Here is a 27,461-nt window from a genome sequence, read left to right on the forward strand (position 1 = left end):
GCTTGCTTTTTTGCCCTTACTCTTCCTTCTTTGTGTGTCTACTCTCTTGTTCCAAGACATGGCAGATTAGTTTTCTGATTCATCCTCTTGAATATCATTGGGAATAAAAGCTGTTCTAAAAGGAATTGTAAAGTTATACTTAACTGTATTTGTGTTAACATTAATCTCTTATGGACTATTCAAAATAATCATAATAAGTATAACTAAATTATGTAGCTAGACCTTGATAATTAGAAAGCAAATGCACTTAGGGCCTCTTCTTCCAACTAGAGGAACTGAACACCATGTCTCATTGGAAGTTTGAAAATTTCATGATAAATTATTGTCCCAAGAGACCATTACAGGTAGATCAATAAAACTTCCATAGAAATGGCAATAAGGAAATGACAGCGGGATTGTAACTGTGATTGCTGAAGTGTTATTGTAGTTTTATGATTGTAACCAATTCCTTTTCTATCCTTCCAATCTCATTCTCATTTTTATGTACACAAAAATGCCTTGTTAACTAATATATAGCTTGCTTGTTTGCTTGCTTGAGAACCCTAGGAACAGACTTCAAAAGAAGCTGACTAGGTTCCCAGACATTTCAGTGCAGTAAGACTGACCACAAAATCCTTCCCTAGATGGAGCAAAACAGCCTCCTCTTGACCAGCTCCAAGATGTTTATCATAGCATTCTACAAAGGACATTTCATCATGCTGACTCATTCCTGAAAAGAGGAACTCCTCATCCACTCCTTGTTAATTCATTTGATCTACTTACTTTCGTGACGGCAGTCCACCATCTTGAATGAATCTGCTTTCCTCCCACCAACACTTGTCTCTCAATTATTGGCTCATGAGGGGCAAGCTGCCAAATCTGAGTTTAGTAACACTATCATTGGAACCACAGTACACAAAAGTAGGCCAGGACATGTGTGCTAAATCTTAGGGTAATTGCCTATTAAAATACTTACGTAGAACCCAGCATCTCCTAAAATAATAGAAAAAATGTCCAGAATGCAATTGGAAATCGCTCTTCATACTAAGAACTGATACTATCAAAAGATGGATGAGAAAATACAATCAAGTGATGTCAACAATTAAATAAAGATCATGAGAATCCCAAAGGTGAAGACAAAGAAATGTAGCTGAAATAGTATTTAAAAATATCAATTTAAAATTTCCCATATTTGGCAAAAAATACAAACCTACAATTTTAAGAAGCTGAAAGAACCCCAAGCAGGATAAACCCAAAGAAATAAATGTCAAGATACATCAAAATTAAACTTTTAAAAACTACAAAGAAAAGTCTGGAAAACAGCCGTGATAAACGATATACAAACTACATGGGGACACCAATTATAATTTTCATTTAATTTTCATTATAATTAGGATTTTCATTTGCAAACTTACAGGCCAGAAAAAAGTGGAGCAATTATTTTTCAGTTCTTGAAGAAAAGAACTGCAACCCAGAATTTTATATCCAGCAATACTGTTCTTGAGAAATCAAGAGAAAATAAAGCCATTTTCAGAAAAAATAAAACAAAGTATTTGGAGTCTAGCAGATGTTCCCTTAAAGACTGGTTAAAGGAAGTCTTCAAACAGAAAGAAAATAATGAAAGAATCTTATGGCAGCAGGGAGGAAAGAAGAAGAAAAGATAAAGGCAGAAATATGCATAAATATAAAAGACAATCCTTTTCCTTGTGAATTGTATAACTCATATACAATGATTGAAACAAAAATTATAACACTAACACTCAAGACAATGATATTTAAAAGTCAGAAAAACAAAGGTATCTAAGTGAAAAGTGAATTTTCTATACTTCACTTGAAGTGGTAACATGCTGCATATGTAGGCTGTGATAAATTACATATGCATATTGTAATATCTAGAAAAACCAGTAAGAAACTATATAAAAATAAACTCAAAAAACTATAAATTAATCAAAACGGAATTGTTCCAGTAACCCCAGAAAGGCAAGAAAAAAGAAACAAAGAAATAATAACAATATAGCAAACTTGAGCACTCGGAGATCAATAATTACCTTACATTTAAATGATCTAAATACATCCATCCATCGAAAGACAGAGACTGGCAGAGTAAATAATAAAATATAAACCAACCATATGCTATTCAGAAAAAACTCATTTTAAGTTCAATACTATAAAGAGGTCAAACATAAATGGAAATAGATACGCCAGGCATTCTTTGACAAATAAATCAGGAGTGGTTATTTCAATATCTGATAAAGTAGACTCCTGGTCCAAAGAAAATTTCTAGAAACAAAGAGGAACATTACACATAATGAGAAAAGGATCAATACATCAGGAAGACATAACAATACCAAACAACAGAACTTCAAAATACATTTAAAAAGAAAACTCATAAAACTGAAAGAATAAATAGATAAATGCGCTATTATAGGTGGAGACTTCAACACTGCACCCCACAACCTCAGCAACCGACAGGACTACTTGATAGAAAATAAGCTAAGTTATACAAGATCTGAACACACAAAAAAAACCCAGATAATATCTAACTGACACATAGAGAAACCCCACCCAAAAAACAAAATAAATATTATTTTCCAAACACAAAATAATATTCACTCAAATAAAGCATATTCAGTAATAAAATGAACCTAAGCAAATACAACAGATTGAAATCAACTATGTGTTGCTTGATCATAAAGATTAAATTAAAAATAAATAAGAGAAAGACAACACGTAAATGCCAAATACATGGATATTAAACAACAAGCTTAACTGATGCATGGATCAAAGAGAAAGTTTTAAAGGAAATTTTTAAAACACACAAAACCAACTAAAACGGAAAATAAAACGTATCAAACTATATGGGATGCAGCTAAAGGAGAACTGAGGGAAAGTCATAGCACTAAATACATTAGAAATGAAAAGTCTCAAGTTAATTTAAATGCCAACCTCAAGAAACTAGGAGAAAAAAAAGAAAAGCAAAAGTAAAAGAATAATAAGGAACAGAAATTAACTCAATTGAAAACAGAAAAATCATTTTTTTAAAAAATCAATGAAACCAAGAGCTGGTTCTTCAAAAAGATAACTACAATTGATAAAATTCTAAGAGTGACAAAAACAGAAATAGAAGATACAAACGACCAATATGAATTTTAAATAGGTGAGATAGCACTATAAACCCTATAGCCATTAAAAATATTTTATAAAACTATAAACATTACACTCAAAAATTCAACAACTTAGAGGAAATCAACCAAGCCCTCAAAAACCACAAACTTCCAAAACAAATGAGATAATAGATAACCTAAGGTCCCTGAAAACAAACCTCTAGGCCCAGATAATTTCATTATAGATTTCTAATGAACTTTTAACAAAGCATTATCATCAATTTTATACAGTATCTTCCAGAAAACAGAGAAAGAATACTTCCATACTGATTTTAAACTAGTACTACCCTAACACTAAAGTCAAAGACAGTATCAAAAAAGAAAACTACAGACCAACTATCTCTTATGAACTTAAATATAAAAAACTTCAATAAAGTATCAGCAACAGTTATCTAATAATGTCTACAAGAAATTACACACCAAGACCAAGTGGGGTTTATTCAAGGTGAGCAAGGCCAATTCAACATTCAAAAAAAAAAAAAAAATCAACCAATGTAATCTACCATTATCAAGACTAAAAAGAAAAATTATATCAATTGGTACAGGAAAGTCACATAACAAAATCCAATCCCATCCATGATAAAACTGTCAGCAAACTCCAAAGCGGTAAACTACCTCAATTTAAGAGTATCTACCAAAAAACCTACAGCTAACATCATACTCAATCAGTAAAGAACAAATACTTTACCTTAGGATCAGTAACCGATAAAAAACATCTGCTCTCGCAGCTATTACCCCACATGGTACCGGAAGTTCTAACACAGCAATAAAGCAGCGAGGTAGGGGTAGGGAGGAGATGGTGGATTTGAGAACATAAAGGTTAAAAAAGAAAACTAGAGACATGATAGTCTATGTAGAAAATCCCAGAAATCTACAAAAAATGCCAAGGACTAGTGAGTTCAGTAAGGTCTCAGGATAGAACCTTACTGAACTCACTAGTAAGTCAATGAAAAAAACCAATCAATCTCGAAAATCTAACAATTAACATGTAGAAACTGAAATTAAAAGCACAATACAATCACTCTAAAGGAAATGAAATACTTAGGTAAAACTTTACCAAAATGTGTACATCTGTATACTAAAAATTTCAAAATGCTAATAAAAGAACACAAAGATAGCCTAAGAAATGGAGAGACACACCAGTGTTAACTGACTGAATGACTGACATACTAAAGATATCTGCCCCAAACTGATCTACAGCTTTCATTCATTTCCTATCAAATTCCAGCAAAGATTTTTTAGACAGAGCCAAGCTGATTTTTAAAGTTATAGGGAAAGGCACAGGCCCTAGTAGAGCTAAAACGGTCTTAACAAAGAAAAAATAAAGTGGGAAGTCACTCTATCCGATGTTAAGGCTTACTTATATATAAGCATACTTCAAAGATGCTGTAGGTTCAGTTCTGACCCACCACAATAAAGCATCATAATAAAGCAAGTTGTAACCTTTTGGATGGTTGAGGTCTTCCCTTCAATTTGTAAAAAATGCAACATCTGTGAAGCACAATCAAGCAAAGTGCAATAAAACATGGTGTGCCTGTAGCTGCAATAATAAAGAGAGTGAATTTGGCCAAGAGATAGACACACAGATGAGTGGAACATTTCAGAAACCCAGAAACAGACCCACATATAATTGCTCAATTGGTTTCTGACAAATATGCAAAAGCAATTTAATGGAGGAAGGAATAGACTTTTAACAACTGAGCATCCAAAAGCAAAAAAAAAAAAAAAAAATCTGAACCTAAATCTCTTATCTTATATAAAAATTACCTCAAAATATAAAAATTAACACAAATTTAAATGTAAAACATTATACTATAAAATTGTTACAAATAAATAGAAAATCTTTAGGTTCTAGAGCTAGGCAAACAGTTCTAATATTTAAAAGCAAAAGCACAAACTATATGGTCTATGGCTATGCCACCCTGAACATGCCCAATCCTGTCTGATCTCAGAAGCTAAGCAGGGTCAGGCCTGGTTAGTACTTGGATGGGAGACCACCTAAGAAGACAGGGTTCTGTAGGCATTAAAAAAAAAAAAAGCACAAACTATAAAATAGACACCATAAAAATTAAAAATTTTGTTACGAGAGATAGTGTTTGGAAATGAACGAAATATTATTATCTGGGATATTTTTTAAAAACTCAAAATTAATAGTAATCTCCCAAAAAGTCCAATTTAAAAATGGAAAAAAAAAAAAAACCATGAAGAGATGCTTCACCAAGATAGATAGATGGTGAGCAAATAAAAACAGGTTCAACATCATTAGCCATCATAGAAATAACTTAAAATCACAGTGAGTTATCATCGCACACCTATCAGAGTGGCTAAAATAAAAAAATTGATGAGCAAACTTCCAGAATAAGGTAAGGACCTCTAATAACCCATTCCTCCATAAAAGAAATGAGAACAGTGGCCAAAAATAGTCAAAACCTTATTTTTCAGAACTCTGGAAATTAACCATAGGCTTATAATAAACTGAATAGCATTTACTCAAGAAAAAGAACTGAATCTCAGTTAAAAAAAAGTGAACTTTGTGGTGTTTTAACTTGCCCTAGTTTCCTGTCCCCTAACTCCATGGTAAGTTTAAAGAACAGCAGCCTTGTAACCAGAGTAGCTGTGTAAACCGGCAGCCCACCAGTCACAGGAGAGAGCAAACTAGGTTTAGAGTTCCTCAAAATGCCCCATCCTCAGAGTACTATCACTATTTGACCTGCCCAGTAGCTCCTGAAAAAAAAACCCTATTCACAGGACTTATCATAATTTAACCTGACTCAGAGCTCACTCATACTATCTCCCAGGTATTTGTCTAAAATAATCAGCAGCAATTTATTAACATTACAGCTGCCTGAAGCAGCAATAGCGATTTAACAAACTGAGACTGCCCAAAAATACTTAAAAAGGTAGATCTGGAGAATGAGGTGTCCATAGGCACTACTGAAAAGATATGACACGTTCCTGGGGATCTAGAATGCTACCTGCATGTACAGGGTAGCGTGCATACCAAGGAAAAACCTGAGATGGTCCCATTCTCTCAACTCTGGATAACCTTGAGGCCCTGCACAAGAAGGGAAGGTTAAGTTGGTTATACACTGACAGAGCACAGAAGGCATGCCCCAGTGAACACAGAGTCCCTCAGTAAAGGATGAAAGACATTGGCTCATGTCATTTAAGGAATCTCTGTCCAATAATTCACAGACAACTAAAGCAACCATGGAGTCTTCAGCAGCTACACACAATAGGGAATATGAACTTTACAAAATTAGTCTGAGAAAATCATTAAAACAAATAGCAATGACAACAAAAAGAAATTGGGGTGGGGGGATTTAAAGTCCAGAGTTGTCACATTATATTATTTAAAATGTCTAATTTACAACAAATATATATACATATATACACATACATAATATACATGAAGAAACAGCAAAGTATAACAGGGAAAAAGCTGTCAAGAGAAAATGTACCTGAAGAAGCCCAGAAATTGGATTCACTAGGCAAAGACTTTAAACCAACTATTATAAATATGCTCAAAGGAGGGAAAAAAAAAAAAAGAATATTATATCAAAAAAATTAAAAGAAATTTAAAAATACCTCACCAAATATAAATAGATATAACAATTATTAAAAAAAAAAAAACTAGAATCAGATAGAAATATCTGAAATGAAATATTCACTAGAGGGGCTCAATAGCAGAGATGAGGCTGACAGAAAAAACTTTAAGATAGGACAAAATCGAGATTATCCAAACTGAAAAACAGAAAGAAAAACAGAATAAGGAAAAATGAACAGAATCTCAGAGACCTGTGGGATACCATCAAGTATACAAATATACATATAATAAGAATCCTAGAAAAGGAGAGAAAGTAGCAGAAAGAATATTGAAGAAATAAAGCCTCCAAACACCCCAAATTTGATGAAATACTAATTTATACACCCAAGAAGCTGAAAGAACTCCAACTAGCATAAAGTCAAGGATATCCACCCTAGACACATCATGTCAACTGGTCAAAAAACAAAAAGAAATCACGATAGCAGCAAGAGAAAAATGACTTATTATGTAAAAAATCTTCAATAAGATTAACAGCTGACTTCCCATAAGAAATCATGAAGATCCCCTTGAACAAAAGCAGAATATACATTCTTCTCACATAAACATGAAATATTCTCCTGGACAGACTATATGTTAGGCTATAAAACAAACCTCAATTAATTTATAAGATCATATTAGTAATATTCAATTTAACAATATTAAAAAATTAACAAATAAAACTGGAAAAATCACAAAAATGTGAAAATTAAACAACACATTCCTTAGTAACAATGGATCAAAAAAGAAATCGCAAGAAAAAATTAAAAGATATTTTGAGAATAAAAACAAAACATACCAAAACTTATAGATGTAGCTAAAGCAATTCTTGCAAAGAAATATGCAGATGTAAATGCTCAGAAAGAAATTTAACTGGGTGGTGAACACACAATGCAATACACATGATCTATTATTGAAATGTACACTTGAAAACTATACAATTTTATTAACCAATGTCACCCCAATAAAGTCAATTTTTTAAAAAGGCCTCAAATTCGTTACCTAACCTTTCACCTCAGAAAACTAGAAAAATAAGAACTAAACCCAAAACAACCAGAAGAAAGGAAGACCAATTAAGCAGAAATAAATGAAAGAGAACAAAACAATAAAGACTACAAAAGTAACCAAAAGTTGGTTTCTTGAAAAGATCAACAAAATTGACAAATCTTTAGCTAGACTGACCAAGCAAAAAAGAGAAGAGATTCAAATTGCAAATATCAGGAAAGAAAGAAAGAGGGAAGCACTACCAAACTTACAGAAATCGGAAGGATTATAAAGGAATAATAAGAACAACTATTTGCTCACAAATTAGATAACTAAAATAAAATAACAAATTCCTAGAGACACAAACTAGCAAAATTGACTCAGGTCAAAATAAAAAACTGAATACACATAAAAAAACAGATTGAATCAGTAACTTCGAAATATATGATAAAACCAAGGCTAAGATAGCTATGTTGAAGAAATGCTGCAGAAAAATCAGACTGGCAAGAAACCAAGGACCACTTGGAGAATTAGAGAACTCAGGTTTATTATGCCAGTGGTCTCAGAGGGGATAGCGCTCTGAAGATCTGGGCCCCCGAGCTCAGATGCAACTTTGCTTTTATAGGGCTTATCTGTTTAGTTACATTTGGCCAGCTGGCATGAGCCAACTGGTTAATTTGTCCTCACATAGTTACAAAGAGTTACAAAGCGGGAGATTTTCAGTCAGGAACTCAGGCAATACATGTTATCTAGACAGGACAAGCAAAAAGGAGGATGAGTCTTTGTTAATTTCAAGGTCACTTTGCCCTTTGGTCTATGGGGCAAGCATACTTACAGAAGCAAAACAAAGAGCTGATTATACAGTTAGCCATCAGAGTGGAAAATTCCTCTTCAGCTACACTGGTGATTTACACCGAACATTTTAAAAAGCATTAATTCCAATCCTTCACAAACTCTTCCAAAAAATAAATAAATAAACAAATAAAAGAGGGACTTCCTAATTCATACTATGAAACCAAACACCCTAAAAACCAAAAACAGCACAAGAAAACAACCAACCAGTATTGTTTATGAATATACACACAAAAATCCTCAACAAAATACTAGCACACTGATTCCAGCAACATATACAAATAGTCATACAAGATAATCAACAGGGATACAAGATTGTTGTAACATTCCAAACTGAATCAGTGTAATATACCATAATATAAAAAAAAAGTATTAAAATAACAGATCATCTCAATAAATGCAGACAAAACAATTGAAAAAAGTTAACCTTTCCGTAATAATAATTCTCAACATATCAGCCATAGAAGGATACTTCCTCAATCTGATAAAGAATATCTACAAAGAACACACAGTTAACATTATATGTAACTGTGAAAACACAATGCTTTCCTCCATAAGGATCAAGAAAAGGATGCTAGCTCTTACCCCTTATATTCAGCATTGCTCTAGACGTTCTAGCCATGGCACTTAGGTGAGGTAAAGAAATAAAAGATACCCAGATTGGAAAGGAAGAATTAAACCATCTCTATTCAGAAATGATACAATTTAATATAGAAAACCCTAAGGAATCCACCAAAAAATATTAAAATGAATGAGTTCAGTAAAGTTGAAACAAAAAACTGACACTAACAAAAATCAGTTGTATTTATATATACTACCAATGGCCAACCAAAAGATGAATTTTTTAGAGAGGTCTTACGTGGCAACAGCAGGAGAACACCAAACTCGCCTCATCCCACAAGCAAATTCAAATATACACATGTATAGAGAGCAATTACTCTTGACAGAAAACTGACGGTTAAATGTACAGCTTCTGAATAACAAACAGGAGGAAGAGACCAGATAGAGAAGGCTGGGAAATCACAGGAACTCTCCAAGAGCTGTGGGAACCCTCTAAACCAAAGGTGCTTGTAAGCACCATTGTTTACATCCCCCTCCACTTTGATAGGGCAGGCAGGAGCTCTATTCCGGTGCTTTGGCCTACCTGCAAGTTACCAGCTATATTGCTCAGATCCTTCTGGCTCCAAACGAAAGGAACAAAAGGGCGTAACATAGGCACATAGCCTCCCTGACAGAGCTGCTCCCATCCATAAGCACCCGCCTAGCTCCAACCAGCTTGCCAAAACCCAGTGCACAATGCCTACACAAAGGTCATTTCTATACAAGACCGCTTTCTGTAGAACAAATGAGAAGTTGTACACAGAAAGCTGGGGAGCCTATGAGAACTCTCCGGGGACTGCGGGAATTCTCTGAGGTTAGAGGTGCAGGTTAGCATCATTATATAAGTCCTCCTCCACCTCCATAGGGTGGGCAGGTGCTCTGGCATACCTGTAATGTCACTGCAGCCAGATCCCAGACAACATCACCCAAGGGCATTTTGGCTCGAACACAGGGAGCAAGCAGGATTAACAGAGCATTACCACATAAACCTCAGCTCCCTACTTAGAACTGCTCCAGCTCAGAAAGCCAGAGTCTGGGACACTGTAGGCACCCACTCGGTCCCTACCAACCTGCCAAAATCACGTGACACACACAGCCTACATGGAATCTGCTTTTATGTAAGGCCACTTTTTCAAAACTGGGAAAGATGTTATTTGTCTAATTCATATAAACAAATATAGAAAAGTCAAACAAAATGAAAAGACTGAATATCTCTCAGGTGAAGGAATAAGAATTCCCTGCCCCCCCTCCAAAAAAAGAAACTCTTAGGAAATGAAGATAAGTAATTTGCTTGATAACGCAAAGAAAGGGTCATAAGGATGCTTACCAAACTTGAGCAGAATAGAGGAACTTAGGGAAAACTTCAACAAAGAGTTAGAAAATATAATGAAAAACCAAGCTGACCTGAAGAATACAATAACTAAAATGAAGAATACATTAGAAGGGATCAACAGCATTTTAGCTAGGACAGAAGAACAAATCAGAAATCTGGAAGACAGGATACTGGAAATCAACCAACTGGAAGAGCAAAAAAAAAAAGACTTTAAAAAAAACAAGGCTAGTTTAAGAGAACTATGGGATGACATGAAATGCTCAAACATTCACATTACAGGCATCCCCAAAGGAGATGGAACAGAAACTTTAAAGAAATAATAGCTGAAAGCTTTCCTAAGCTGGTAAAAGAAGCAAACATCCAGGTGCAGGAAGCACAAACAATTCCAAACAAGATGAACCAAAAGACAGCCACACCAAGACATGCTATAATTAAAATGCCAAAAGTTAAAAATAAAGAGACAATTTTGAAGAAAGCAAAAAGAAATCAATGTGTTACATATAAAGGAAACCCCATAAGGCTATCAACTAATTTCTCAGCAGCAACTTTACAGACCAGAAGGGAATGGCAGGACATCTTTAAAAGCTGAAAAGAAGGAACCTACAATGTAGAAAGGTTTACCTAGCAAGTTATCATTTACAATTGAAGAAAAGATAGAGTTTCCCAAAAAGTAAAAAACTTCCTCTCCATTAAACTAGCTTTACAAGAAATGTTAAAAGGTCTTCTTTAAACAGAAAAGGAAAGGCAATAATCAAAAATAAGAAAATATAAGAAAAAGGAAAATCTTACAGGTTAAGCCAAATATTTAATACATACAGCAAAAATTTAAAAAGCTGCTATGAAGGTCAAAAGAAAAAAGTTTCAAACTCAACACAAATGACAATAAATGGTCAGCAGATACACAGCACAAAAATATCTAAAACAAGAAATCAATGCCATAAAGCGTGGAAGAGAGAATAAAAATGTCGTGCTTTTATTTTACCTTAAATGCCTATCAGCTTTAAAGACCGCTATAAACATACAATGATATACATAAACCTCATAGTATCACAAACTAAAAACCTTCAAAATATACACAAAGAATAAAGAGAAGTGAACCCAAACATAACACTAAAGAAAACCAGCAAACCACAAGGGAAAAGATAAAGAGAAGAACAGAAAGAACTATAAAAACAACCAAAGACAGTTAACAAAATGGCAATGAGTACATACTTATCGATAATTATTTTAAATGTAAATGGATTAAATGCTCAAATGAAAACACAAGGTGGGTGAATGGATTTTTTAAAAAAAAGCATGACCCATCTATATGCTGCTGCTTATAAGAACTCAGTTCACAGAAAAAGACACATGGAGACTGAAAGTGAAGAGATGATAAAACATATTCCATGCAAATAAAAATGAAAAGCACATTGTGGAGAAAGTATTCAGATAAAATAGAATTTAAAACAAAAAATGTAAAAAGAAATAAAAAAGGACATTACATAATGATAAAGGGGTCAATCCAAGAGGATATAACAATTACAAATATCTATGCACCCAACATAGGAGCACCTAAATATATAAAGTAATTATTTACGAACCTAAAAGAAAAAATTCACTGTAATACAACAGTAGGGGATTTCAATGACTTTCTGACATCAATGGATAGTTCATTCAGACAGAAAATTAATAAGGAAATAATGGTTTTAAGTGTCACATTAAACCAGATTCTTTACAACAAACAAACAGGACAAACAAGCAGAGACTCATAGACATGGACAATAGACTAGTGGTTATCAGAAGGTGAGGAAGAGCCGGGGAGGTAGATGAGGCAAAAGGGATCAAATATGTAAAACTGGAAGTTATGTAAATTATATCAAGTGAATAAAATAATAAAAATAAAATAAAATAGTGATTATTGATTAAATAAATAAAATAAACCAGATTGCTTTAATAGACAAAACATTTCATCCAAAAATTGTAGACCAGAGATTTTTTTTCAAGTGCACATGAAACATTCTCCAGGGTAGATCATATATTAGGCCACAAAATAAGCCTCCATAAATTCAAGAAGACTGAAATTATAGACAAAAATGGGGTTCTATGGACAGTATTGTCATAGGGTGATCTGACCATAAATTCCTAACTGGGAAGGTCATGGTGGGTATTCATGCCCAGACATATAACTTTTTTAGTAGAAAGTTTATCTTTGCCCTTAAGCAAGCCCTGTCCATTGTTTCTGTGCATCTAGGTTAACATATCTATTACCTCCTTTTGGGACCCCTCAAGAGAGCACATAACTTTTTAACTTATCCAACTCTGCCTTTGCTTTCTACTACTTTCATGTATTCTTCCTTATGTTACCTCCTTAATTTCAAATGCAAAAAAGAAAACTATAAAACTGTCATTCTCAGAGGCACTTGAGCTCTTGCTTCTTCTCAGCAACTGTTGTTAGTTTGGCTCAAATAAAATCTTATAAAAATTCTTACATGTTTGCATGTTTTATGTCAACATCACACCAAATATCTTTTCTCACCACAGTGACATAAAACTAGAAATCCACTACATGAAGAAAACTGGATAAAACACAACTAGGTGGAGACTAAACAATATGCTACTAAACAACATGCTACTAAACAATCAATGGATCAAAGAGGAAATCAAAGAGGTAATCAAAAACTATCTTGAGAAAAATGAAAATGAAAACACTACTTTTCAAAATTCATGGGATGCAGCAAAAGCTGTTCCAAGGAGAAGTTCATGGTTATACAGGCCTACTGCAAGAAACAAGAAAAATCCCAAATGAACAATATAACTCTACACCTAGAGGAACTAGAAAAGACAACAAAAACCGAAAGTAAACAGAAGGAAATAGTTAATAACAGAGTAAAAATAAACAAAATAGAAATTAAAAAAAAACAAAACAGTAGAAAAGATTGAAAAAACTAAGAGCTTGTTCTTTGGGGGGAAAAAAAAAACCAAATCAGCAAACCTTTAGCCAAATTCATCAGGAAAAAAAGAGAGTCCAAATAAATAAAATCATAAATGAAAGAAATTACAACCAACACCACAATAATGTAAAGAATCATTACAAAATGCTACAATTATATGCCAAAAATTCGACATCGTAAAAAAAAAGGATAATTTTCTAGAAGTATATAACCTTCCAAGACTGAACCGGGAAAAAATAGAAAATCTAAACAGATAAATTACTAGCAATGAAATTAAAGAAAAACTCCCAACAAATAAAAGTCCAGGACCAGACAGCTTCACAGGTGAGCTCTATCAAACATTCAGAGAGGAATATCAGGCCTTCTTAAACTATTCCAAAGGAAGGAATGCTTCCAAACTCATTCTATGAAGCCAGCATTACCCTGATATCCAAACAAAACATTACAAAACAGGAAATTAAGGCCAATACCCTCAATGAATGTATATGACAAAATTCTCGACAATATTAGCAGCCCAGATTCAACAATATATTAAAAAGATTATACACCAAGATCAAGTGGGATTTACCCCAGGGATGCAAGGATACTTCAATACCCATAAATGCATCAATCTGATATATCACAAAATAAAGGATAAAAACCATATGATCATTTCAATAGTTGCTGAAAAAGCATTTGACAAAATTCAACATTCTTTTATGATAAAAACTCTCAACTAAGTGGGTATAAAGGAACATATCTTAAAACAATAAAGGCTACATATGACAAACCCACAGCTAATATCATACTCAATGGTAAAAAGCAGAAAGCTTTTTGTCTAAGATCAGGAACAAGTGTTCTTAGAGCCACTTCGACTCAGCACAGTATTGGAAGTCCTAGTACAGCAATCAGATAAGAAAAAGAAATAAAAGGCACTCAAATTGGAAAAGAAGAATAACTGTTAAAACTTTCAAATAATATAATACTATATATACGAAACCCTAAAACTACACTAAAACTATTAGAACTAATAAATGAATTCAGTAAAGTTACAGGATATAGAAACAATATACAAAAATTTGTTGTTTCTATACCCCACTAACAAATAATCATACGGAGAAATTAAGAAAACAATCCCATTTACAAGTGCATCAAAAAGAAATACCTAAGTAAATTTAACCTAGGGTGTAAACCCTGTCCTCTGAAAATGATGTGACATTGAAGAATTAAAAGGAAGAAGACAGAAACAAATGAAAGACTATACCATACTCATGAATTGGAAGGATTAATATTTTTCAAATGTCTTTACTACCTAAGGCAATACACAGACTCAAGGCAAGCCCTATTAAAATACCAATGGCATTCTTCTTGGAACTAGAACCAAAAATCCTAAAATTTATATGGCACTACAAAAGGTGTGAAATTGCCAAAGAAATCTTGAAAGAGTAAAGTCAGAGGTATCATGTGCTCTGATTTCAAACTACAATAAAAAGCTATAATAATTGAAACAGTATGTATCGGCATAAAAAGATACGTATATCAATGAAATAAAAGAGAGCCAAGAAATAAATCCTCACTTACATAGTCAATAAATCTATGAGAAAGAAAGCAAGAATATAGAATGAGGTTAAGACAGTTGGTTCAATAAGTGCTGTTGGGAAAACTGGACAGATACATGCAAACGAAATGAGATTGGGCCACTTTTATACCATATACAAAAATAAACTCAAAATGGATTGAAAATTTAAATGTAAGACCTGCAACCATAAAATGCCTAGAAGAAAACATAGGCAATAAACTCTGACATCACTCTTAGCAATATCTTTTTGGATATGTCTCCTTGGTTTAAGACAACAAAAAGAATAAACAAATGGGACTACATCAAACTAAAAAGTTTTTGTGCAGTAAAGAAAACCATCAACAAAACCAAAAAACAATCTACTGAAGATATTCACCAATGATACATCTGATAAGGGGTTAATATCCAAAATGTAAAAAGAACTCATATAATTCAACACCAAAAAAACCCAAACAATTCAATTAAAAAATGGGCAGAGGAACTGAATAGACAGACATTTCTACAAAGAGGATGTAGAGATCACCAATAGACATATGAAAAGATGCTCAGCATCACTAATCATTAGAGAAATACAAATTAAAACCACAATGAGATATCACCTAACACTTGTCAGAATGACTGTCATCAATAAATGAACATATAACAAGGGTTAGCAAGGATATGGAGAAAAAAAGAACCCTTAGGCACTGTCAGTGAAATTGTAAATTAGTATACTATATACTACATAGTACTGAAAACAGTATGGAAAGTCTTCAAAAATTTATAAATAGAGCTGCCACGTGATCTAGCAATTCCACTTCTGGGTATTTATCTGAAGAAAACAAAAACATCAATTCAAAAAGTATATGTACGCCTATGTTCACTGAATTACGTGCAAGAGCCAATAAGAAAGCAACCCTGGTGCACACTGATAGATAAATGTATAAAGAAGTTGTGATAAATATACACAATAAAATGTTAGCCATAAAAAATGAAATCTTGCCATTTGTGATAACATGGATAGACCTAGAGGGTATTATGCCAGGTGAAATAAAGTCAGAAAAAGAGATAAATACCGTATGATTTCACTTATTTGTGTAATCTAAAAACAAAACAAATGAATAAGGAAAACAAAACAGAAACAGACCCATAGATACAGAGAACTGATGGTTGCCAAAGGGGAGGGGTATGGGGAATGCGGAAAATGATTTTTTTTTAAGTTGTATGGCTGAGCCCCTTGTGATTTTAATGCCTCTAATATTTTTGACATCGGACTGCTAGGTGCCTGCACCTAATCACAGCTACCTTGGAGATATTCTTTCCTTCTCAAAAACAAACATAAATTGTAAGATGCTGAGATTATCCTCTTGCTTGACAAAGAGACATCAGATCAGCTACACAAAATTATATTGGGAACAAAAAGAGGAGAGCAAGAAGTGTGGTTAACATGTGAAAAAAAGGCCTTATTAAGAATAAAATTAATTCTGGCTGCCAAATACTAGTTAAAAAAAAAAAGACCAAAAAGGTTCTAAACTATGATTCTATCTCTATCACATGCTTGAAATGACAATTTTTTAAATACTTTTTTTTAATTATAGTTGACATACAAATATATTAGTTTCAGGTGTACAACATAGTGTTTAGACATTTATATAACTTACAAAGTGATCGCCCTAATAAATCTAGTACCCATTTGATACCAGTTATTACATTATAGACTATATTCCTTACGCTATACATTCTCATAATTATTTTCTAACTACCAATATGTACTTCTTAATCTCTTCCCCTTTTCCACCCATCCCCCCAACCCTCCTCCCATCTGGCAGCCATCAGAATGTTTGCTGTATCTGTTTGTTTTACTTTTTTGTTGTTGCTGTTTTTTAGATTCTGCATGTAAGTGAAACCATATGGCATTTGTCTTTCTGTCTTACTCCACACAGCACAATACCCTCTAACTCCATCCATGTTGCTGCAGATGGCAAGATTTCATTCTTTTTTATGACTGAACAATATTCCATTGTATACCACCTCTTCTTTTCCCATTCATCCATGAAAGACACTAAGGTAGCCTCCGTATCTTGATTATTGTAAAAAATGCCACATGAATGCCATATGGATTCTCATGTCTCTTTGAAGTACTTTTGGGATTTTTTGGATAAATATCCAGAAGTGGGATTACTGGGTCATCCTCTGACTCTTGTGACAGCATTTGTTTTAAAGTCTATTTTGTCTGATATAAGTATTGCTACCCTAGCTTTTTGTTTCCATTTTCATGAAACAACTTTTTCCATCCCTTTACTTTCAGTCTTTGTCTTTCCATCTGAACTGAGTCTCCCATAGGCAGTATATGTAAGGGTCTTGCTTTATTGTCCACTCAGCCATTGTCTTTTGATTGAAGCATTTAATCCATTTACATTCAAAGTAATTGTAAATAAATATGTAGTTATTATATTTTTATTATTCATATTTTTTTTTCTTTTTTCTGCTTAAAGAATTCCCACAACATTTCCTATAACACTGGCTTGGTGGTGATGTACTCCTTTAGCTTTTTCTTGTCTCTGGGAAGTTCTTCATCTGTCCTTCAATTCTAAATGATAGCTTTGCCAGGTAGAGTAATATTGGTTTTAGGTCTCTGCTTTTCATCAGTTTGAATCTTTCATTCCAATCCCTTCTATCCTACAAAGTTTCTGTTGAGAAATCAGCTGAAAGTCACATGGGAGCTCCCTTGTAGGTAACCGCTTTTCACTTGCTGCATTTAATATTCTCTGTCTTTAACCTTTGGCACTTAATTATGATGTGTCCTGGTGTTGGCCTCTTTAGGTTCATCTTGTTTGGGACTCTGCACTTCCTAGGGTTCTATGTCTATTTCCTTTGCCAGGTTATGGAATTTTTCTGTCATTACTTCTTGAAATAGCTTTTCAATTCCTTGCTCTTGCTCTTTGCCTTCTGGTACCCCTATGATACAAATGTTGGTACACTTGATGTTGTCCCAAAGATCTCTTAAATGATCTTTTAAAAAATTTTTTCTTGTTGCTGTTCTGATTGTACGTGTTCTGCTACCTTAACTTCCAAATGACTGATTTGATCCTCTGCTTCATCTAATCTAACTGTCGATTCCTCCTAAGGTATTCTCATTTCATTTATTGTGACTGGTTCTTTTTGATGTTTTCTATCTCCACTTTTATGTTCTAGATCTCTTAAAGCTCTCATTAACTTCATTTACTCTTCCCCTAAGTTCACTGAGCAACCAGTGCTTTGAACTCTATATTGTCTCCATTTCGCTGAGTTCTTTTTCTTAAGCTTAGTACTACTCTTTCATTTGGGACATGTTTGTCTCCCCATTTTGGCTGCCTCCCTGTTTGTTTCTATGTATTAGATAGGGCTATGTGTCACAGTGAGAGAGGAGAGGAGGCATCTGAAAAAATGCAAAGGAAAGGGCCTGCAAAAATGATCAACTGAGCCAGTTCAAACTGCCCTCTTCTCCCCTTCCAGGACTCTCCAGCTAACATGTTTTCCCACAGCTACCTCCCCCACCTCAAGGACTCTACAGCTCACATCTGTTGATTCATGGCTTGCCAACCAACTAATGTCCTTCTTCATCTCTGTAGCTGTGTAGGAATAACAAGACTGTATAAAATTGCTTGTTATGTTACAATCGGGGCTCAGCCTTTGGATAGGTATCCACTTAGCAGGTTCTGGCATTAGTAAGTGTTACTTCCTACTTACAGCCTCAACGTCCCGTCTCTTTGTAAGAGAATTCTATAACAGTGCTGGTAACATCAAGGTTGCAAGACAAACGACCTGTAAGACCAGTGGTCTGGAAACTCCTCCCCTGCAGCCCCCTTGCCCGAAGCTCCCCCTCGCCACTCTGAGTAAGGAGAGATATGTGAAATCTCAGACAAAGGATCACACACCCCTTGCATGGACACTGCAAGGGTATATAAGCTGTAAGAAATCAAACCAAGGGGAGATCATGCTTTGGGTCTGTTGAAAGCCCCATGCTCTCTGCCAGCATTAAATTCTCCTTCCTCTAACAAAGTTGTCTGAGCATCCAATTTCCTCTGTCAGGTGTCACTTCTTGCAAAACCAGTCTTAAATAGAGTGGCCTTAGTAGTAGGTGTCCTCTGGGGCCCAGTGGAGCAGTCTCTCTGGTCACCTGAGCCAGGTACGTGTCTAGTATGGATTGTGTCCCCTCCTGCTGAGCTTTGGTTGCTGTGTGCACTTCAATGGGAGGCACTAACCCTCAGGCTGATTGTTTGGACTGGCTGATGACTACAGTGGAGGAACTGTTGTGCAAAGACTGACCCTACTGACCAGGATTCGCTTTATCAGGGCTCTGGTGCCAGCCCAGTCTACTCTTTAGATGTGTTGGTCTCGAACATGGCTCCATGTGGTGCTTCAGCTCACACTGAAGCCAAACACTGGGAATGCAGGCCAGAACCTCCTGGGAGGGGGCCCCACCACAGGCCAAGTTCGGCCAGAGGCTGTGCACTGCCCAAGGACATCAAGCAATCTGAAGATGGCCACCACCTACACTGGATTTAGAGGTAGCTAGAGAAGTCCAAGTCATGAACTGAGGCTAGTGTGAGGCTGCCACTAGTGCCAGGCTTGGGGCTGCTCAGCAAGAGGTATGGGGCACACTGAGGTCAGATGTTGCTTATGTTTTGTGAACCTTTGAGAGGTTTTAGGAAAGTCCACAGCATGTGCCAACGCAGGCTGTTTGTATGGAAAAAGCCAGTGGAGGCGACTTGGGTGGGCCTACACATTGGGTGGGGCAGAGCCTCAAGGACTAACCATGTCAGGGTGACCACGGTTAGCCTGGTTGATGGAGACTCAGAGATAGTGGCTACCTGCATCTGCACGCTGTTGGCACTTTTTTCTGAGAGAAAGCCACCCCTCCAGCCCTTGCCCTAAAGCCAAACAACTGCAGTTCCTCCTCGTATGTCCCTAGTGCCTTTCAAGCCGCTGCTCCAGTGCTGGAGCTCGAGCAACTCAACAGCAAGTAAGTCTGTGCCCGGGCTCCTTAAGAGGAATGTCTGTGACTCCAGCTGCTCTCCATTTCACTCAGCCACAATCTCTGCTAGTTTTCACAGCCAAAAGTTGTGGGGACTTCTCTTCCCAGCAATGGAACCCTGGGCTAGGGAGCCCGGTTTGGGTCCAGAACCCCTCACTCCTCTGAGGGAATCTCCACAGCTGAGATATCCCTCCTGATTCTCAGTCACCACACACGGGTGTGGCACCAGCCCATTCTGAACCTCCCCTCCTCCTAGCAGTCTCGAGGTAGCCTCTTCTGCTTGTCCCCAGTTGTAGGACTTCTGTTCAGCTAGACTTCAGGTGACTCCCAATTATGGCTGTTCAGTAGTTTTGATGTGGTTGAGAAGAGGCAAGCACAGCATTTACTTACTCCGCCATCTTTACCAGTGAAATGACAAATTTGTTTTAATGATAAACAAATTAGTTTTTGCCAGCAGTTAGGAGTGGGAGTTATTGGGAGTGAGTGTGATTATAAGAGAGCCTTGTGCTGATGAAAGCATTCGGGTAATCTGACTGTGGTGGTGGATACACAAACCTACACCTGATAAAACTGTATAGAAATAAATTAAATACATACACCTGAAGAAATTTGCATAAAATCGTGAATTGTATTCGTATCAATATGCTGGTGGTCATATTGTACTATACTTTTGCAAAATGTTACTATTGGGGCAAACTGGGTAAAGAATACATGAGATCTCTCTGTATTATTCCTTGCAACTGTATGTAATTCTATAATTACCTCAGTTTTAAAAAGTAATTGCTTCTCAGGGACAGGACTTAGTGCAAAAAGAGGTAGGGTAATGGATTGCTGGTTTTCATGAGAAACTTGTTCATATTATTTTATCTTATCTATGAGCACGTATTATTTTTATTTAAAAAATGCTTTACCCTTAAGTGAGGTATATATGTGAAATACTTTACACGTAGCAAGTCTATGATAAACGTTAGCTCTCTTTCCTTTAGATTTTAAGAAAAGGGCAACCTCTAGACTAAGATGTCAATACTAAGTTGTCTAATGTTGAGAGGTAGAGCCACTGGTAAGTCATCTAATGGGATTACCAAGAGCTAAAACTGGAACAATAAGGTACTCCTATCAAGTTAACTATGACAGAATCTCTCACAATCACTAAACAACTTTAAAATTAAGCCCTCTTCCTATTTTTTCGACAAGCCGAAAGAAATAATTCTAGGGAAATACAGAGGCAAAGTAGTAGAGGATGTACCACAGCTTCTTCCTCATAAAAATCTTTCATTATCACAGTGTTTTATTATTAACTGCTTTCATTATCATTAACACTGAGTGCTTAGATGCTCGGCACATCATTTTATACATTCTCTTCTATTGTTTAATCCTTATACCAAGCCTGCAAGATAGGTATTATTCCTATTTTATAGAAAAAGGAACTGCACCTTAGAAACCTTAGGTATATTGCCCTAATCAGAGAGCATGTAACATGTCAAGATTTCCACCCCTCCCCCCGCCATGTATGGCTAATTCCAGAAATAAAGATTCCAACCACTGATTTTGCATTATCTCACTTTAACAAAAATGTCTAATAACTATCATGTGGACCTTCCACACAAAAGTACCACCAGTTGAGTGTTTTACTGGACTCTGAGTATAGGCTCTGAGTATCTAGGAATTCACTGGGACTTTTAAGTCTCAACTCTGCTTACTTAGTCAAAGTCACTGGCCCCCCTCTCATCGTGACGTCTCTTCTGCCATCCTGCACTCTATGGCCAACTCTTTTATTGTTACCTTTCAAGCATTAAGACCCATATCCTTCTATCAACTCACTTTACCAATTACCAACCCACAGGGCTACCATAAAAAGATCCCAAAATGAGAACAGCCCCCTTCATATTTTATTACATGTCTTTGGTCAATGCTGGTAAACACTCTTATTCATTTTCTAGCCCTATTCTCTCTCTTTCTCTCTTTCTCTTTCTCTCTCTCTCTCTCTCTCTTTCTTTCTTTTCTCTCTCTCTCTCTCACACACACACACACACACACACACACACACACACACACCTGAGTTCCATATCCACACTTCCCTTTACCTTTCCATGTCACCGTCATAGCTCAAGTCTTCGTATCTTCTCCAAGGTTAAAAATCAGCCATTATAAACATCAGCCAACCTCACATCTACTGAGCTCTCCTTCTTCCCTAGTCTCGGAGAAAAAAAAAACAAAACTGTTTCTATTCTCTAAAACCAAATGCTTTTTGTAATTCAATCATTGTAGGATAGTAAAAAGGTCCTTCCTTACATTCTCTACTGACTTCTTCCCTCCAGCTTCAAAGAAGCAAAATGTTTTCCTTTCTTGAAAAAGAAAACTTTTCATTTAAAATGTAGCCTGTGTACTCTTCAATTCAAAATGACATACAGCAGTCCTCCATTATCTATGGGGAAAACATTCTAAGACCCCCAGTAGATGCCTAAAACTATGTTTTTTTTTCCTACATTTATCTTTTCACTTAAAGGAAGCATGTGATGGCCTCTCTTTGGCATATCCAAATTGCCAACATCACGACTCTTGCACTTTGAAGCCATTATTAAGTTACCTGAACACAAGCAGTGAAATACCTTGACAGTCGAAATGCTAACATAGAAGGATACTAAGTGACCAATGGGTGGGTAGCATATACAGCATGGATATGCCAGACAAAAGAATGATTCATGTCCTGGGCAATGCAGAGCAGGATAGCACAGATTTCATCATATTACTCAAAACTGGTGCCTGATTTAAAACTTGTAAACTTTTATTTCTGGAATTTTCCATTTAACATTTTCAGACTGCAGTTGACCATAGGTCACTGAAATTGCGAAAAGCGAAATCAAGGAAAGGGGGGGCTACTGTTCACACTGTATTTAATTAATATCTACCATGTACTCAACATTATGGAAGAAGTATCAGAAATAAAATAAGTTTTTGTGATAAGAACCCAAAGGATTAGAAAAGGAAAAGTGTCCTTAGGAAAATATAATTTTCCTTTATTTCTCTCTTATGACCTTGCCAAAATACAGTCTTTATTTCGGTGGGAAAAGTGCACAGAGACAGGGAATAGCTATAATTAAGTCTGAGGAGGCTAAAGAAACCTTGAGAATGAAAGGAGGATCCAGATAACTCAAAATTAAGTTAACTGGTAGAGAAAGGGAGTATATGTGATCAGTCTTGGCTATTTAACAAGGAAAGGGAGAACACAAAGCAAAAAGAGAAAAAAGAATCATAGCACTTGAAGGGACAATAAGGGATCTAAGGCAGGAGGGAATGAACTAAAATACTCCCAGCCTTTGAGAAATTTACAACCCTAATCTCTCCCTTGGGCTTAAATTTCACATATCTGTATATCTTAACATCAAGTAAGAAGCAACTAACTCTCCTCAACCTTCCCTTTCTTCACAGGTTCAACTTTTGAGTCACCATTGATTTTCTCCTCTTCATCTTTCAATTTAAGGTGCTTAAATCTCATCTTCCTTTTATAAACTACCAAGTCAGTCCTTTCTCAATGCTATTCCCAATTCTACCACTTTAGTCCATAACCATACCAACTTTCCTTTTAAGAGTCCAGAAAAAAAAAAGTCCAGAAAGATCAATGCAGCTTGTCCAAAATTGCAAAATTAGTTGAAAATCTAAGGCTGGTACCCATCCATGTCTTCTGACCAAGGTATTTCCCCATGTTTCTTCATACCTAGAATACCTGCAAAGCTTCTGAACTACTTCCCCTTTCACTAATTCGTCAGATATTTATTATGTTATCTAATATGTACAAAGGATTATGGGAGACAATGGTGTGAAGATGGAGTCCCTAATCTTACAATGTCTACATTATAAGGGAATAAAAGCAGAGATACAAGTAAACCTAATACAAGACATGAAGTTATAAGAATACAAAGTCCCAAAGGAATAGAGAATAAAGTTAATTTCCAACTGGGATGATTAGAAAGAAGGTGGGAATCTGAGGTAGACCTTGACAGATGATTAAGGTTTCAATAAGTAGAAATGAAAGAAATGGCATTACTCCAAACCAAGAACATGAGCAAATACCAAGAGGCAAGAAAGTACCATGAAAACAGCAGTTTATATAGAGGATAAATAACGAACGAAGTTGTAAAGTTAAGGAACAAGGCATGGCCACATTATGGAAGATGTGAATAACAGGCTATGAGAACCTAAACAAAAGCAAGGTCTGGGGCTGACTACCTGGGTACAAATCCTGGTTTCTTCACTTAATTGCTATGTGACTTTGGACAAATTACTTAACCTCTCTGCTGTACCTCAGTTTCCTTATCCATGAGATGTGATTAGTAATACCTATCTCATAGAATTGGTGAAAGAATTAAATAAATACATACAAAGCACTTAGCACAGGGTAAGTCCAATGTAAATTATTATGTAGTCAATAAGAAGTGAAATGATGCGTAAGCAGAGGAATAATATAATTAAAATGGCACCTAAGGGAAAGTTATCTCAGAGGAGGGAATGGGAGCATGCTACCTAGTTCCACACAAATATCCCAAGCATGAAGTACTTTGGGCCTGATGTAGGGTGACAGAAATGAAAAAAAGAAAATTCCTGGGTCAAAACTATTGGGGTAACCAGCCTCCAAGATAGCTCCCTATGATCCTCACCTCTTGGCATTCACACCTCTTATATGCCCTCATACTATACGGGGTTGATCTATGTGATAGATAGATTAGGACAGAAAAGATGTTGTCACTTCTGAGATTGTTATAAAAGACACCGGGGCCTCTTTCTTTGTTGAACGCTCTCTCCTGCTCTTAGGAAAGCCAGCTGGCCACGTTGTAAACTGCCCTATGAAAGTGGCAAGGAATTGACACCTGCCAAGCACATAGGTAAGCCTGGAAGTGAATCCTCCAGTCTCAGTAACCCTTAATTTGACTGAAATTCAGAGTTATGTGGGAGACACTGAATTAGAACTACCCAGCTGAGCCATTCCCGGATTCTTGACCCTTAGAAATTATGAGAAAATAACATTTGTTTTTAGCTGCTACAGTTTTGAGACAATCTGTTACAGTTTTGAGACAATCTGTTACACAATAGATAACTAATACAATTACTGTAAAGAAAAATTGATAAGGTCTGGAAAATTGATGGATAAAGAGGGCAGAAGTGAGGATCAAATCAAAAACACTAAGATTTCTAAGCCAGGATCTAGAGTAAGTACCTGGCATTAAGTTTCTGATTGCCAAAACATCCATTTCAGAAGACATCCATCTTGAATAAACATTTGGCCAGCTATATGACACAGCTATTAGCAAAACAAAGAGATAAGGAATTAGGCCCACGAAGGCCCCTCTTTCAGAAAGCCCTGGATAACTAACCATTTGAGTGACCCCAATTATCCCTTCTGGTGCTCTAATTCCCACTCTTAATGCTTCAAATTAGCCAATAAGAGAGAACCCAGGAAACCCTAGGCACCCCACCCTCTGACACTAATAAAGGCAGACCCCAGGTTTGACTGCCCTTCCCCACCACCTACCTACCTACTCCTCCCTCTTTTCTTCTTTCTCTCTTTCTCTCCCCGCACCCATTTCTCTCTCTCTCCCCGCACCCATTTCTCTCTCTCTCTCACTCTCACTTCACCTTGCTGTGTGGCCCTTGAGTATGCAATGTACCCTCCAGGACCAGTGAGTAATAAATCTTGTTCCTCAAAGTTCCCTGATGATTTTTGATAAAGTGCATCCTGCAATCATGAGAACCACAGGTCTGGCCCAGCCACATTGGTTCCGGTGGAAGGAAACGTCTGTAGGGGCTTGCTACAAGTAATATGGGCCTAGACAAGTGCCTTTGGCATTTCTAGCCAAGAGTATCACTATCAATAGGCTGAGACCAATAGGAGGAACTGTTAGGGCCTAGTGGACTAAAGGTGAGAGAATGATGACTTCATGATAAGCTGACTTTGAACGCATGGGAAAGGTCAAATACAGATCTGAAAGTCATCTATGTAGCAATGACAGCTAACATCAATGTATGAGATTGCCCAGAACAAACTTGTAAAATGAGAAAAAGCACAAGGTCAAAAATTAGAATATGGCAGGAAGGCAGTAAAGAAGTAAATGAGCAGTTGCAAGACAGGAAGAGAATCAGTATAGTAACATTCATGGATGCCCCCCAAACAAACGAACAAACAAACAAATAAATGCAGGTGGTAAATATGTCAAACGCTACAGTGAACAAGTAAAAAACATATTGGATTTAGCAATTTCATACATTTCCTTGGCCTTTTTCCACATTTTAATATTTCTGAAATCAGGGTGTGACTTACAATCAATAGGTATGTTCAACATAGGTTCCTTTGCTCTGTAAAATCAGATACGAAATTGACTGTGTGTCTGACAATCAATGGTAACCCAGAAGCAAGGAAACATGGTAGGATAAGGAAACTGAATCGGCATATGTGGAACATTTTTTCAGTTAGTTTTTTAGTAAAAAGAAGACACATCAAGAAAGTAGGCACCGTTTACTTTTGTTTTGTTATGCTGAGACGGGCATAATTGTAAACAAGAAATATAAATTGCTTTACAAAGGTCACATGCCAGGACAAAAATAAATTCAAGAACAAAAAAGCGCGCAAATACAATATTTTAAATAGCACTCATGCACTATTTCTTACACACACCCCGTGCCCACTGTGGCAGACGCTGGTATCACAGACTGGCAGCATTTAGCTTCAGACTTCTCGTCCAATGAAACAGGAAGAGTGAGTCAGAAGTTTAAGGTAGAAAGGAAAAGTGTGGTGACATATCTGGGAGGGGAAACGGCAACAACAGAGCCATTCCAATATCTACTGCCGTGTTATAACACTTGGTGTGTCTCAGAGAGACAAAAAAAAAAACTGCCCAACATCAGCGAGAGCAAATATATCTCACACGCTTGTTCCAGATGTATCTCCAGTCGCTCACTCCCGTCACCCCTAAGGCTGCGAACCCGAGCCTTTCCCAAGGAGGTAGCTCTTCCCTCCACACCTCGAGAGAGCCCCTCTCCCTGACCCCCACGTCCGACCCGGTAGGCGCGACTCCAGACGGCCAGTGGAGGGCTCAAACCGCACACTTAGGCAGGAGACCGACCTCCGAGCAGCACTCCGCGACGCCAGCTCGGTCCACATTCACCAACAAAACCCGCCGCGGCCTCGCCAGTGATCCCGCTAGCATAGCGCCCACCGCTTGACCGTGCCAGCCCAGGGCCAGGCGGATGAGGTGTAAAACCGAGCCAGACCCGCGGCCCCGCGGAGCCCTCGGGCTTCCAGACCATAGCGTACCTTCCGGCCGCGAGTGTTACCGCCACGGGGCATTTCCAAAAACACCACTCGCAGGCGCGTGGCCTGCCCAGGCATGCACCGCCTCCTCAAGGTACCAGAATTCTGCGCGCAGCCAACCGCCTCAGCACGGCAGTGCGCGCTGCAATTGGCGGGCGCTCGGGCGTGGCTTCTTT

The 27,461-nt window shown here is 36.6% G+C and overlaps 1 protein-coding gene and 1 pseudogene across 1 annotated transcript in view; one reads left to right on the forward strand and one right to left on the reverse strand.

Annotated features, from left to right (window-relative positions):
• The window catches only part of SPIDR (scaffold protein involved in DNA repair), a 436,331-nt gene extending 408,901 nt beyond the window's left edge, over nucleotides 1-27,430 (reverse strand). Inside the window, 1 exon segment of the mRNA XM_025049089.1 lies at nucleotides 27,289-27,430. Within this exon segment, the coding sequence (XP_024904857.1) occupies nucleotides 27,289-27,363 (75 nt within the window). The 5' untranslated portion in view covers nucleotides 27,364-27,430.
• On the forward strand, nucleotides 5,048-5,166 carry LOC112482425 (annotated as a pseudogene).
• Nucleotides 27,431-27,461: the final 31 nt, after the last annotated feature.

The sequence above is a fragment of the Pteropus alecto genome, unplaced genomic scaffold (genome assembly GCF_000325575.1).
Source record: "Pteropus alecto unplaced genomic scaffold, ASM32557v1 scaffold201, whole genome shotgun sequence".
Lineage (NCBI taxonomy): Eukaryota > Metazoa > Chordata > Mammalia > Chiroptera > Pteropodidae > Pteropus > Pteropus alecto.